The sequence below is a fragment of the Macaca fascicularis genome, chromosome 5, assembly GCF_037993035.2.
Source record: "Macaca fascicularis isolate 582-1 chromosome 5, T2T-MFA8v1.1".
Classification (NCBI taxonomy): Eukaryota; Metazoa; Chordata; class Mammalia; order Primates; family Cercopithecidae; genus Macaca; species Macaca fascicularis.
In genome coordinates, this window is record NC_088379.1 from 155,810,456 (window position 1) to 155,825,310 (window position 14,855).

Below are 14,855 nucleotides of genomic sequence, written 5' to 3' on the forward strand. Positions count from 1 at the left end.
AATGAAAACATATGTCCATACAAATACTTGTACACAGCAAGCTTATTCAAAGTAATAATTATTAGACAGTGGTAAGGGAAAATAAAGAGTACTCTGTTTGATAGCAAAACTATAAATAAATGACAAACTGTAAATTTACATCTTATAATGCTTAACTTTATGTGTCAACTGGGCTAGGCCATGGTATCAAGATATTTGGTCAAATGTTTTTCTAGATGTTTCTTTGAAGGTATTTTTTTGGATGAGATTAACATTTAAATAAGCAGATTTTTTGTATGTGGACCTCATCCAGTTGAAAGCCTAACAGAAAAAAGCCTGACTGCCTTGGACAAAGAGAAAATTCAGTCAGCAGACTGCCTTTGGACTTGAACTGCAACATCAACCCTTCCCTGGGTCTCCAGTCAGCCTGCCTATCCTACAGATTTTGGATTTGCCAGCCTTCAAAATTGTGTAAAACAATTGTTTAAAATAAATCTCTCTCATGCATGTGTATGTGTGTGCACGCGCACACACTATTGGTTCTGTTTTCCTGGAGAACGCTGAAAATAAACCCCTTAAATATATGAATAAAGTTACTTTTTATCTTGTAGAGAATGAGCATTAAAAGATACCAAATAAAGAATCTGTAACAGAAGATCAATGTGCGTTTGAGCCTAGGAGTTCAAGACCAGCCTAGGCAACACGGTGAGACTTTGTCCACCTTGTCTCTACAAAAAAATTTTAAAAATAAGCTGGGCATGGTGGTACATGCCTGTAATCCCAGCTACTCAGAAGATTGAGGAAGGAGGACCCCTTGAGCCCAGGAGGTCAAGGCTGCAGTGACCCGTGATCGTACCACTGCACTCCAGTCTGGGTGACACAGTGAGAACTGTCTCAAAAACAAACAAACAAACAAAAATCCTTGTGTGAATTTATTATAACTCGATAATTAAATTAGTTTCTGTAGCTGATGATTAAGCAAAGTAGTTGCTAAACTTTTGTCACCCAGACACTTTTTCATTAAACAAAAGATTTTAAACTTCCTTATGTGTAAAATATAAGTATTCTGTTTTTGTTGTTGATCACCGTTATGGACCAAATAATTGCATATACCCAAAATTCTTATGTTGAAACCCTACCATTAGTATTTGGAGACAGAGTCTCTAAGGAAGTAATTAGGGTTAAATGCAGTCATAAGAGTGGGTCCCTAATCCAGCAGGAGTAATGTTGTTGTAAGAAGAGACACCAGAGAGCTCACTCATGCTCTCTTTCTCTCTCTGCTACGTGAGAACACAGCAAGGAAGAGGATGTAGGCAACTCAAGAGGAGAGTCTTTACCAAATACCAACCCCACTGGCATCTTGATCTTGGACTTCCCACCTCCAGAACTGTGAGAAACAAATATTTGTTGTGTAAGCCATCCAATCATGGTATTTGATTATGGCAGCCTAAGCAAACTAATACAACGCTGAGTCTGAAGTGGGAGGTGGTGGAAGTGATATTTTAAAGGAAAGATAGAGAGCTTGTCTTGGATTACAACTGAACACTATTTAATACTATTCTACAACCTAAAGATAATTCTGCTAAAGAAGGCAACAATACAGTAGCTCTATAATAGCATTCACCATACAAAATACTGGAATCATTTATCTGTCTTCACAAATTAAATAGTAACAAATAGTAACACAGCCTCTATAATTAAAGATTCATTGAAAAAAATGCATGATAATAAATGGGTCTTAAATCTTAACTCATTTCAAGCTATAAACTCATTTCATATGTAAGTTTCAATAATACTTTTCATACTTAAGAAGCTTTCAAATATTTCCAAAATAATCCCTTATATGAAATATATTAAAAACTCTTGATATATTAACTCTTACCGTAACCCGTTCCTTTGGTCAAAAGCAGGAATCATAGAGTTAGGGTGTTCTGACATTAATGCAACAAGCAGCTGTAGGACATCCATTAGATTGTCATCCTATAATCATTTTAGAAATTTTTTTTAATGATGAAAAAAACCACTTAGTTGAATACTAAATACTTCTGAAATAGAAATTCCAACATCAGAAATATAAGTAGACATATCTGTGATAGTTATTTTTAACAAATTATGTTATTTAAATGTACACATTCACCTCTGTAACTCCAAATATACCTAAAATAGCAAAACAACTTCTTTTTCTGTGCAAAGGGACAGAGTCTCACTCTCTCACTCAGGTTGGAGCTCAGTGGTGTGATCTCAGCTCACTGTAACCTCTGCCTCCCAGGTTCAAGCAATTTTTGTGCCTCAGCCTCCCTAGTAGCTGAGACTACAGGTGTGCACCACCACATCTGGCTAATCTTTGTATTTTTGGTAGAGACAAGGTTTCACCATGTTGACCAGGTTGGTCTCGAACTCTTGGCCTTAAGTGATCTGCCCACCTCAGCCTCCCAAAGTGCTAGGATTACAGGTTGAGCCACTGTGCCTGACCTCAAAACAAATTCTTTGGTTTTTTTTGGTGGTTGTTGTTTTTTGAGACGGAGTCTCTCGCTCTGTCACCTCCTGGGTTCACGCCATTCTCCTGCCTCAGCCTCCGGAGTAGCGGGGACTACAGGTGCCTGCTACCACTCCTGGCTAATTTTTTGTATTTTTAGTAGAGACGGAGTTTCAACATGTTAGCCAGGATGGTCTCAATCTCCTGACCTCATAATCCTCCCAACTCGGCCTCCCAAAGTCCTGGGATTACAGGCATGAGCCACCACACCCGGCTTCAAAACAATTTCTTTTTTTTTAATTTTTATTTTTTATTTTTTATTTTTTGAGACGGAGTCTCACTCTGTCACCCAGGCTGGAGTGTAGTGGCCAGATCTCAGCTCACTGCCAGCTCCGCCTCCCAGGTTCCTGCCATTCTCCTGCCTCAGCCTCCTGAGTAGCTGGGACTACAGGCGCCCGCCACCTCGCCCAGCTAGTTTTTTGTATTTTTTTTAGTAGAGACGGGTTTCACCGTGTTAGCCAGGATGGTCTCGATCTCCTGACCTCGTGATCCGCCCGTCTCGGCCTCCCAAAGTGCTGGGATTACAGGCTTGAGCCACCGCGCCCCGCCCAAAACAATTTCTTAATCAAAGAAATAACATGCCTTTTATGTTATACTGAATCAAGATTTTGTAAAACATAACCTATAGAAACAGTATATCCAACATTATTGTTTTTTAAGGAAGGCTTAAAAATTGTGGGGAAGGGTTATTCTTTATTACAGAAAAATATATTAGAGCTTCTAAAATGCTAATGAATGTTGCAAATCTGGTGGTAGTGGTAGGGACAAGATATTATGTATCATTTCTTAAACTTATCTGACCTGAAATATTTTATTCACTGTGCCTCTCCAGAAACTAGTTCTAAAAGAACACTTTGTAGGAAATGATAACCGGATCGTTTTTATATACAGTCCTATTGTCACTATGAAGATAAACAATAAATGTTTACTTCATCAACATACCACTAATATGTGGTAGTATTTGATAATGTTCACAGAATAACAGCACAGGAACATACATGAGTTCTAGATCCCAAAAAAATCTTCATAAAAATCCTTCACTACCTTTGTTGCATACACCAATATGTATGCATATCATTAGAGCCAACTTGGACAATACTGACCCAAAAAGGAAAAGGCAAACAGCTAACAGAATTTAGTTTACTTGGTTGCCCTAACTCTAGTTTTCCTTCACTGCTTTGGAATTTTTGCTATGGAAGCTACTTATATACCTAATTTTCAGTAAGTTAAACAGATGATCTAGAGCTAGGACACTGAAGCTTTGAAAGTGTTATTTACAGGACCTGAAATTTTCCTAACAATAAGGAATCACTGTGACTTCCAGTTTACCTCATATAAAGTACTTTATTCAGTCCCTTAGGGTTAATAAAAACAAAATCACATATATAGACCACATGAAATTCACCTGAAAATTCTTAAAATATTATATTTGGTCAGAAAAATCTAAAAATTAATAGAATTGCCTATTCAAGAGGAAAAAATATAATCATTAATGATTTTGAGTCAAATATTACTCACAAAATTTAAGCCATTCTTTTATACTTGAATTAACAAAGAGATCCAATCATTATCCCTTATTTAAAAATTAAAGAAGGCACTACTCCATACTAAAATATATTTATTAATTCACAAGATATTAATTATAATATAGGAGTACAAATTATCATTTAAAATGCTATGATATATTCCATCAATTCCTAAGTTTTACTAATTATAGGTAAAAATCTAACTAAAAAGAGATGATTTAGTTAGATTGCAACTGACATATATTGTGTTTTCCTGGTACTAAAAAATAAAAAGAAAAACAGATATTTCAACCTATTTAATTTTCAACCTTCTTTTCAAACACATAATTTTAAATCCCTTTATAAATAAGTTGTTGAATATTTGAACATGTAAAGTCAGTGGGAAGATTGTGTTACGAATTTTTAAAACCTAATCATTTTTAGTCATTTTCATAATCTATTTTTTCATTTGTTACACCGGTTTCTGGAAATACACTGAAAGTATGCTTTGGTATACTTTATTATTAATTCAATGAAATCCAATGTTAGTACTTTTTAAAGCTTTTCATGATGATTCTCAAGATTCATCTTGTGGTAATAAAGGATATTTAAATAAAGATTGCTAGGGCTTAGTTCCTAAGTAGACACATTTATTCCCCATTACAGTTACATAATTATTGAAGATTTCTTTAAATTTTTACTTTTAAAAAAGTCTAATGTAGCTTCAAAAATTAAAATTTCAAAATATAAAATTCAAATATTACCTCATGCATAGTCAGTAGGTAATTAAGAATGGCCTGTAATTCATCTTCCTTTACTCCAGAATCCTTCAAAAACATAATACAGGTATCTTATGTTTACGTGTAAAAAAATGTTTAAAGAGAAATTATATACATAGATTTGTCAAGTTGGTCAGCTACTATAAATATAAAAATATAATGTAACAGAGAATCTAAATGTAAAACAAAAATTTGGGGAGGCACTAAAGACATCATTGCTCCAGACCACGTAGAGGTCAAAAGAGATTTAACATCAGCTTCCTGTTTTCAACACCTTGTATAATATGATAGCCTACTTACTAAAGCTACGGAATCCTGAAGTCAGCAAAAATAATAAGTAATGATAAATTAAAAAGTAATATCCACACCTAATACGCCTCTAAATACAGAAGACATCTTTTTGACTTAAATTAAATGTGGAGAATAAAATGAACAGTTTCTGAAATTATCAAGTTAAAATGTCAAGTACCTAAAAATTAAATAGTAATTTCACTGGGGGGGAAAAAAAAAACACTGCACTTTTAAATATGAGCTCATTATTAAAATTTTCAACCTGTTCTATGAGTATATTAATCACTAAAAAAGCTGCAATCTTAAAAAAAAAAACACAAAAGAAGAAAAGAAATTGGAAAATAAAAACAGTACCCATTGGGAACGAGCAACAAAACGAAGACAATTCAAAGGATACTTTTTTTAAATAAATGGAAATAAGGTATATGAATCTGAAAGGTATACTAAAAGTTAGGTTCACTTGCCATAATCTTATGTGACAACTAATAAAGCATTATAAAATCATATAGGAAAATACTGACAAAATATTGGTAACAACTACATTTATATATTGCTATCTTATAAAACCAAAATGCCTTTTTTAGAATGGTAAATTTTACTTTACCTGTAATACAATGAAAAGGGACTAAATATGACCACTTCTAAAGGCTCATACACCTAGCTGGTACATTTATACAGAAATACTATTTCTCAAAATCTGAATGTCAGGTACAAGGAGCCTGCTAAAAATGAAACCTCCTTCAGGAGTATAGTGCCAAATACTAACAGAAACATAGTAAATATTTGCGGAATGAATGAACACACTTGAGCTACTAAAGAAATTTATATAACATAAAATACAACTACCAATCCCTAATTCTGCAACAATTTATATCCATATAGGCTCCAAAAAAGAACCAAAACAAACATGGAAACATCTTTCAAAGTATTTTCCAATGTGTAACCATAGTAACCAAGCAAAGAATAAATAAAACAAGATTGTATTTCATGTGAAATTATAAGCCACAATACACAGTATGCTACGGAATAAGGAATGTGAACTCACCTTCATCACTAATTGCTTAATGAACATCAACAAGAATGCTCGTAGAGAAAGTATTTCTTTTTTACTAGGTCGCGGTCCATCTTTTAAAAAATACACATATACAGTTAGTATTTAAAGGACCTCAATGCTGTCAAAGTATAAAATTCTTATTCCCAAGAGTTTTTCCATTTGTTTGTAAGAAACATAAAGGTCAGTCTCCTACAGAATGACCTATTTTATGCCTCTAGAAAGACAAGTGTTCAATCTTACACGCACTGTATACACAATATTTCAAACATACATACAGGTTATGTTGAAACTACAATGAAGAAGTACTTTGAATAGGTCAAAGAATGTCCAAAACATAAAAATGAGGTAACAAATAAAATTTGTATTCAATAATAATACACTTATTTTAAGACTCTGAGAGTATTAGTAAGGTAACAGAAGTTTACAAAGAAAAAAACAAAGGAAAATCTAAACTTTCAACATTATTATTATATATGAATTCAGTATGACAAAATTTTTCTACTGTTATCATTATATAAGATAATACAAAAATCTTAAAAAGAATGCCTCATCACACGGTATCATTCATGAAGAAGGGAAATACTATGTTGACTGCCTCTAACATCTCCTTCTCTGCTTGGAAAAGTCCTTGGTCACACATGGCTCACATTAAATCAATTTTCATGTCTCAAACATATAATTTCCAAGTAGAAAGCTTTTGGAAACCAAACACTCATTGCTCTAAGATCCTAAGTTAGGAACCTGTTTGCTCATATATTTTATAATTTTCCCCCCACTAATCACTATTTACAGATAGTTCTTAGACCACCAAAGCATAGGACCACCATGACCTTGAACAGATCAATGAAAATAGGAAGAAAATTGTTTAAAATTTGTTCCATATGATTCCTAGACAAAAAAAATAAGACTATAAGACTAGAGTTAGAATAGGATCACAAAATTTGTCCAGTTCTCTTATTTGAAGAATGAGACTTTCCCAAGGTCACTAATCAGTTATAAAAGGCAGGCAAGAATACAAAACTAGCACCTAGGACAGTACATGCATGATACACCTACAGCACCAAGAAATAGTCATGAGAAAATTCTGACCCGGTTCTAGATCTGCCACAACCTTGCCAGCTTAAAAAGTTCATAGCTTGCTAAATTACAGATACCAGATTCTCTGAGGCTAAACCAAGCTTATTTTGAAAGTGATATAAAAAGTAGTATGCCAATGTGAAAATCTTTATAAATCACTAAACAACCAAAGCCTCTTACTACAATGAGAATGTATGTTATTGACTCCCCAGCATCTATTTCTTAATTTCAAGCAACACCCCTTCATTTTTACCAAGTGACTGAAGTCATCTTCACTTTCAGACCATGTCTTTCAAGGTAGGGGATGCCTCCATTTCTAAGCAATCAGAGCAATTACAACCACAGAAATGGGCACATGATATAATCAAAGCCAATGAGCAAGAGAGAGACTAAAAGAGACTTTCACTGGAAACACTTTATATAGGCAGATGCTCTTACACTGGATTTAAGCTGTTATGGATGTGAAAGTGGACCAGCTGCTTACTACTACAAAGGGAGCGAGTATGTGAAAACAGTCATCACAGAAGAACTGGTAAACACAGCGAGACAAATTCAGTCCTATGGTCATACTCAGAATACCTGTATCAAGTTGTATCTGAAACTGCCAGTTTACACGAGCTGATTACCTCCCTTTATGATGTAAGCCAATTCCAAGAAGACTGCTATAGTTACAAACAAAAGAGCCACTCTATGTCAAAAGTTTTATTTTGACCCCTTATATGAACTGCTGGTCATGTTGAATGAATATTACCCTTTCAGCAAGTTAGTCCTCATTATGTAAGAAAACAATTACTAATATTTTGTAATTTCATTATATCTTTAAGAGAAGCAGATAACTCCTACTTTTGTAAGAAACCCCCATATTCCCAAAACATCATTTTCAAGGAATCTCATTGTGACAATCCGTCTCGCATCAATTACTAAAAACTAATTAAAAATTTCTTGGCATTTTCAGTGCCTTACAACAACCATCCTAGTCATATCAGCTCCCCAAAAAACTCACATCAGCACAAGTAGTATTCTTCCATACAAGTAGCAAGTTATTAAACTCTAGAAACCACAATTTAGGACAAACTATTAACATTATCAATGAGATTAAAATAAAATTTTGCCATATGGAATATAGAAAAGCTGCCCAAATATATGATCGTACTGGTTAAAACAAAAAGAAAAATTAAATCCTGATTTGCATTTGTGTAAACTAATATACAGACAGAAATTATATACCTAATCCTTTTGGGGTAATACCACTTCGATCCTGAGGATTCACTGCCCAGTAGTAGTACTTCAGCGTGTGCATGATGAGAAGCACTGTTCCAACTCTCCGAATGGTGTTATATATGTTGACTGTACCAATGAATTCCGTGGACAGATAAGTATAGAGCATCAATTGAACCTACAGAATAAAAATGAAGAACTTAGAGAACCCCACCAGCATTTTATCTGTTTCCAGTAACACTTTCAGGCTGTTTTATTTTCACCATGCTTCTTCCAAAAAGTAAAATGCTGAGCCTGATAATAATATTCATATTAGGTAACACATACCCACTGACACACAAGCACATGCACACACACTCCTTATAAAACCAAACCAGGTAATTTCTTCTTTTATAGAAGCATTATCAAATATGGAAACTTTTTGCTGCATTATTCCATGGAAATAACTTTGTGATTCCTATTTAGCAACAGCAATTATTCCTAAGCATGTGTAACCTCTTTATAATAGACTTATTACTTATGCTATCTATGCATAGTTGTTTGAAAAATCTAGAATTTCTTTCAAATATAACATTTGCAGAAAATCAGGAGCTGAAATGACTCCAAAGAAAAAGTACTAGTAACGCAAAAGGAAAAAACAAATAGAACTAAACCAAAAGAAAACCATAGAAAAAGATATAGAGTTTAACTGAGGAGTATTAGAAAAACAGAATTCTGTGACAGTAGCTCATTACAAGAAACATTCCAATCTAGCATTTTCATTATAACATTATAATCTCTCAACATGTGTAAAATGTCCCCTAACTTGGAAAGGATTCTACTAATCTCATTGATAAGTAGTTTAAAAAATACATAAGAAGTTATATATTTTTATATTAACTTCAAAATATCACCTCTTCATATGTAAGAGAAAGAAGTAATACAAGTGCTACCCCACCACTGCACATTTCATATCAACAAAAAATTGGCCCACCCCGGTGGTTCACGCCTGTAATTTCAGCACGTTAGGAGGCTGAGGCGGGCAGATCACTTGAGGTCAGGAGTTTAAAAGCAGCCTGGCCAACATCGTGAAACTTCGTCTCTACCAAAAAATACAAAAATTAGCCGAGCATGGTGGTACACACCTGTAGTCCCAGGTACTCAGGAGACCGAGGCAGGAGAATCTCTTAAACCCAGGAGGTAGAGACTGCAGTAACCCGAGATAGTGCCACTGCACTCCAGCCTGGGCGACAGAGTGAGACCCTGCCTCAAAAAAAAAATTTTTTTTTTAGTGAAATTATGGGTCTGAAACTCATCAACTATACTCCATTACTTAGAGCAGCAAAAATAATGACTGCTTTTGCTCTACTCTCATGTTGAAATCAAGAATTTTTCATTTTATTGCTAGACGGTATATTTTATAAGCTGAACAACTTTAAGTATAGGACATATATTCTGCCCTTGACCACAGACCAAACTACTGATCATTTATAATTGAACATTTATGTTACCTTCCTGGACAACGAGGGCATTTTCCTTTTCAAACCTGCAAGGTACCTCAGTGTCACCTAGGGATTTCTTTAGAGAGCAAAAAAGTAGGTACCTATCTTCCAGGTGCCCTACAGATAAACAATCAAGGCTAAATCAATTAGAGTGTCAGTGAATAAATCTAACATGGTAAAAAGTGGCAGGTTCTGAACCACTTAAAAGCAGGGTTTGGAAGATCATTGTAATTCACAAAACCATATATGTGTCTAAACGCATACATATACATTGTGATCTACTGATTTGCTGCAAAATGTTATTTTGATGTAGCTACTGCTGTTCAAATTGATAGACCCAATCCACTCCTCATTGAGACAATGTGACATGGCTCAAATTCTTAACCATGTTGTTTCAGTCCTTCAGCAAATATTTACATCTAACTACATGCATAACACTGTATCATGGAAATATAATGGCACGTATGCTGTCCCTAAGTAGCTGAAATACAATTGAAAAGATTAAAAAAAAATACACTTATATTTAAGCAAAATAAATCAAAGATAATAAATATGCCCACCAAAACATGAAAAAAGTCATGAAGCAATATGTAACTGAGTAACATACAGCTCTGAAATATTATTAATTCAGAGGACAGATAAATTATTATAGAATAAACTGAAATCGTAAAGAAAAGCTTCACTAAGAAAGTAGGCATTAAGATAGGCTTTGAAGATGAGTAGTAGAATAGACAGACAGAATACAAGAGAAAATTTCAAGCAAGAAAAATGATGGTTGAAATAAAGGTTTCCCTAGAGTTAGAACAACAGTTCTCAATCTTGACTGCACATTAAAATAACTGGAAAACTTTTTTTTTTTTTTTTTTAATACTGATGCCTGAGTCCCATCTCAGTGAGGCAGGAGAATAGGGTCTAGAGGCAGGGAACCTAAGGACTTCCTAGAACTAAATCAAATGGAAACACTACAGCTATGACAAGAAATATCCTCTCCATTTACATAGGGCATACACCGAGTAAATGACTTTGTAACTTTACTGCATTGTCTTCATTTACATAGGGCCTACAGCAAGCAACCAGTGGAAACCTCTAGAGGTTATTTAAACCCCCAGAAATTCTGTAACAGGGCTCTTGAGCCCCTATGCTCAGACCTGTTCCCACACTGTGGAGTGTACTTTCATTTTCAATAAATTTCTGCTTTTGTTCCTTCATTCTTCCCTGGCCTTGTGCATTTTGTCCAATTCTTTGTTCAAGACACCAAGAACCTGGACACCCTCCACCAGTAACACCATATTGATGAAATCAGAATCTGCAGTGGAAGTGGTGGGATTCTATATTTGTCTGTTTTTATAAACCTACCCCAACTTATTCTATTAGCAGTCAAAACTGAGAACCACCACTATAGGGAAACCTTTTGGTACCTCCCTATCCACTGAGGATATTTCCATTTTTAAGCTAGAAAATCTAGAAATAATAATTGACATGAAGTCCTCAATGGGAAACCATTAAAACTTCTGGGGCTAAGGAATGATAAGAATCATATCTTAGGAAAATATTGGGGTTGGGCATGGTGGCTCAAGACTGTAATCCCAACACTTTCTGGGGCTGAGAGAGGAGGATTGCTTGAGGCCAGAAGTCTGAGACCAGCCTAAACAACAAAGCAAGACCCTGGTCTCTACAAAAAAATGTAAAAAGTTAGCTGGGAATGGGAATGGTGGTGCACACCTGCAGTATCAGCTACTCAGGAGGCTGAAGCAGGAGGACTGATTGAGCCCAGGAGTTCAAGGTTGCACTGAGCCATGGCCATGCCACCGCACTCTACCCTGGATGACAGAACAAGACTCTGTCTCAAATGAAAAAAAGAACATGTTGGAACTCTGGCAGAATAGTGACAAGTTAGACAAAGAAATGGAAAACTGGAGAAAGTTAGTCTATTGAGAATGATACTGTGGTAAAAGAAAAATGAACAGAGGCTGGGCCTAATGCCTCACACCTGTGATCCCAGCACTCTGGAGGGCTGAGGCAGGTGGATCACTTGAGCCTAGGAGTTTGAGAACAGCCTGGGCAACATGGCAAAACATCATCTCTACAAAAAAATACAAAAATTAGCTGTGTGTGGTGGTACACAGCTACAGTCCCAACTACTCAGGAGGCTGAGATGGGAGGATCACCTGGGCTGGGGAGGCAGAGGTTACAGTGAGCTGAGATCACACCACTGCACTCCCACTTTGGTGACACAGTGAGACCCTGTGTCAAAAAAATAAATAAATAGAATTTAGTAGCAACATATAGAGATGAATGAAAGACCTCAAGATTACTCATATGCTAATTATGAATAAACCTTCCCTCATTCACTCATTATGTACTCCAATAGCCACACAAATTGTGTGTTAACATCTGTCTTTCCTACTAAATCTAATTCTACGAGAGCAAGTATCAAGTCTGTCTTGCTCACCACCATAAAGTAGTCACTGAACAAATATCTGTTGAGTACACAAAGGACCATGGTAGACAAGAAAATTCATCTCTCCTGCTAGGTCATTAAAAAGATGGTCTCTGAGCAGATCTAAGATAAATGGAAACTACAAATCGCTGGTAGCTCCCTTTTCAAAAAGCAAAGCTTTTCACATCCACACATCCAGACCTTCAACTTTTACCCAGAGGTGGATTGACCACGAAGCTGATAAAGCTTAAACTTTATGACCACTGATCTATAAATGTTTCTTCCAAGACCCTAAACCTAATTTTCTATGCATTATATTGTATTCTTCTTAAAAAATTTCCCACATGATAAACATTTGACCTTCAAGTCAAACAAAATTTGGATCTGCCCTTTTTTATGACTGTCTTTACAATAAAATAAAAGTGGATAAAACCCCTTGTGGATACATAAAGCAGATGGCTAAAACAGGAGAAAATGTTAATATTATCAACTCAACTGCAAATTCTAAAAAGGAAATTGAGGAAAGTTATTAAAAGTAGAAGATAAGAAATAGGGTAAAATAATCCTAGGAAACTAAGAAAATCATAAGATGAATTTTTTTTAATTCCCCTCCAACTAAGTATCTAATAAGAGGCTTTCTGACCACATCAAAAGAGACACAAAGCCTTACAAATATGCTGATCAGTAAGACAAAAAAGTGTCTAGTAAAAGATTTAAAAAGTAACTTGAAACAATCCTCAAAAAGAAATAAGACTGAGGGTCATGGAAGAAAATGAGGTCAAATTTGACCTGGAGATAAAAAGCTACAACCTCCAGCTGCCTCTTTTGATTATTTCCAAATGGCAATCAGAGTCAGCAGCTGTTTTTCTCTTTAACATTTTAAAAGACCAGCTGAAAATAAGATATTAAGACTCTAGAAAAGCAAAAAAAAGTCTGCAGACTTTTTTCTGACAACTAGAATAAGTAGGTGCTATTCCAACTTAAACAATGATACACACTGCAAGTGGACCAAAAGGCAGAAGGGGAGAGAGGAAAACTGGGCTTGAAATAACACAACTTCTAACAAAAATTGTAGATAAGATAGATACAATTATGCAATTTAATAAAATGCTCTGTTTCAAGTTATGCTTAATACTGCCACTACTGAATTTTTAGGACAATGTATTACAACATTAGGATTTATTAAAGATTTTGTTCATACACCTTATCACAAATTCATTTACATTCACATAGAGCTAATTGGTTTGTTGTTACAAAACTGAAAAAAAAATTTGCACAAATGTTTTTATAATTTGAATTAATGTGAAACTAAAATGATTACATGAGACTAGTATATCATGCCTTCAAGGAAAAAGTGACATTTCAGCGGTACCTGTAAGAATGAAACTCAGTAGTTCATCACGTTGGAAGGCAAAAGTATGAAGTAAAAAAGAGAGAGAGCAGGAGCAGGGTGAGTTCTTAAGAAATAGAAAAAAAAAGAAAAAAATATATATGCATATTTACAACGGAACAAAGCTACAGTTACTAGGAAACATTATTAATTACATTAAAACTGTCTAACTTTGATTTACATTTAGTAAATGAAGTCTCTCTCAAATAAAACTTTATTTCATTTAATTTCAGAAAAATAAGGACTATACCTGTATCTTTTAAATAATGACATTTACACAGAATATATTTTTTGTATGCGTGTATATATTCTTTGTATATATTAATACACACACACACACACACACACACACACACACACACACACAGATTTGCAATTTTTCCTGAGGAGTAAAAAAGGATGCTTAGTCAAAAAAAGCAATCTACTGAAGTCTTGCAAAATAGTACATTAAAAAAAAAGAAAATCCTCTTAATTATCACACTTCTCAAGCACAAAAACAGCAAAGATAGTAAAGCAATATCAATATATAGATATATATTACCTTGGCTGGGGTATGAATCCATATGGCAGGATTAAGAAGAACGTGATCACACAACTGCTTGAGCAGGGGCATCCCATTCTGCAGATTACTCAGATATTTTGAAAACGCAAGGCAAAGTTCAAGTACTGCTCTGCTGACATGAGATTTGGAAGACTACAAAAAAGGTAGTTCAAATGTTATTACAAATTCAAGTCAAAGTAAGTGAATTACAGGCTATCCCTACCAGGAAAAAAGTTGGCCCACAAATTATGCTCAAAGTTAAAGATGCCATGAAGCTCACTATCACATTTGTTTAATAGAGGAATGGAGGCAAGGTAAAACAACAAAATGTTATTTTAGTTTAGGTAATTTTCTGTAACCAAGGAGACATTCTTGCAGACAGAATTCCTTGGCCACTTAGAGAACAAATGTATGGCCTGTAAATTAAGAATCAAAAACATAAAATATACTTTACCTTTTCAAGGCTATATCCTATTACCAAGAAGCCCTTACAGGCAAGCATCTGCTCCTGCATAGCAATTGAGTTCTTCAACAATTCCATGATAAAGGCCAGCAAGGTTGAAC

The 14,855-nt window shown here is 34.8% G+C and overlaps 1 protein-coding gene across 8 annotated transcripts in view; it reads right to left on the bottom strand.

Annotated features, from left to right (window-relative positions):
* Positions 1 to 14,855, bottom strand: part of LRBA (LPS responsive beige-like anchor protein) — a 768,738-nt gene that overhangs the window by 647,435 nt on the left and 106,448 nt on the right. For all 8 annotated transcript variants that reach the window (XR_012435154.1, XR_010586615.2, XM_015450901.3 and 5 more), the window contains exons 12-17: positions 14,746 to 14,854; positions 14,292 to 14,444; positions 8,449 to 8,617; positions 6,136 to 6,215; positions 4,785 to 4,847; positions 1,862 to 1,959 (exon numbers count right to left, since the gene is read on the bottom strand). Coding sequence is in view for 6 of the 8 variants with exons in the window: in XM_015450901.3 (XP_015306387.2) it covers positions 1,862 to 1,959; positions 4,785 to 4,847; positions 6,136 to 6,215; positions 8,449 to 8,617; positions 14,292 to 14,444; positions 14,746 to 14,854 (672 nt within the window). In the remaining 2 variants the exon portion in view is untranslated. The remainder of the gene's footprint in view (positions 1 to 1,861; positions 1,960 to 4,784; positions 4,848 to 6,135; positions 6,216 to 8,448; positions 8,618 to 14,291; positions 14,445 to 14,745; position 14,855) is intronic.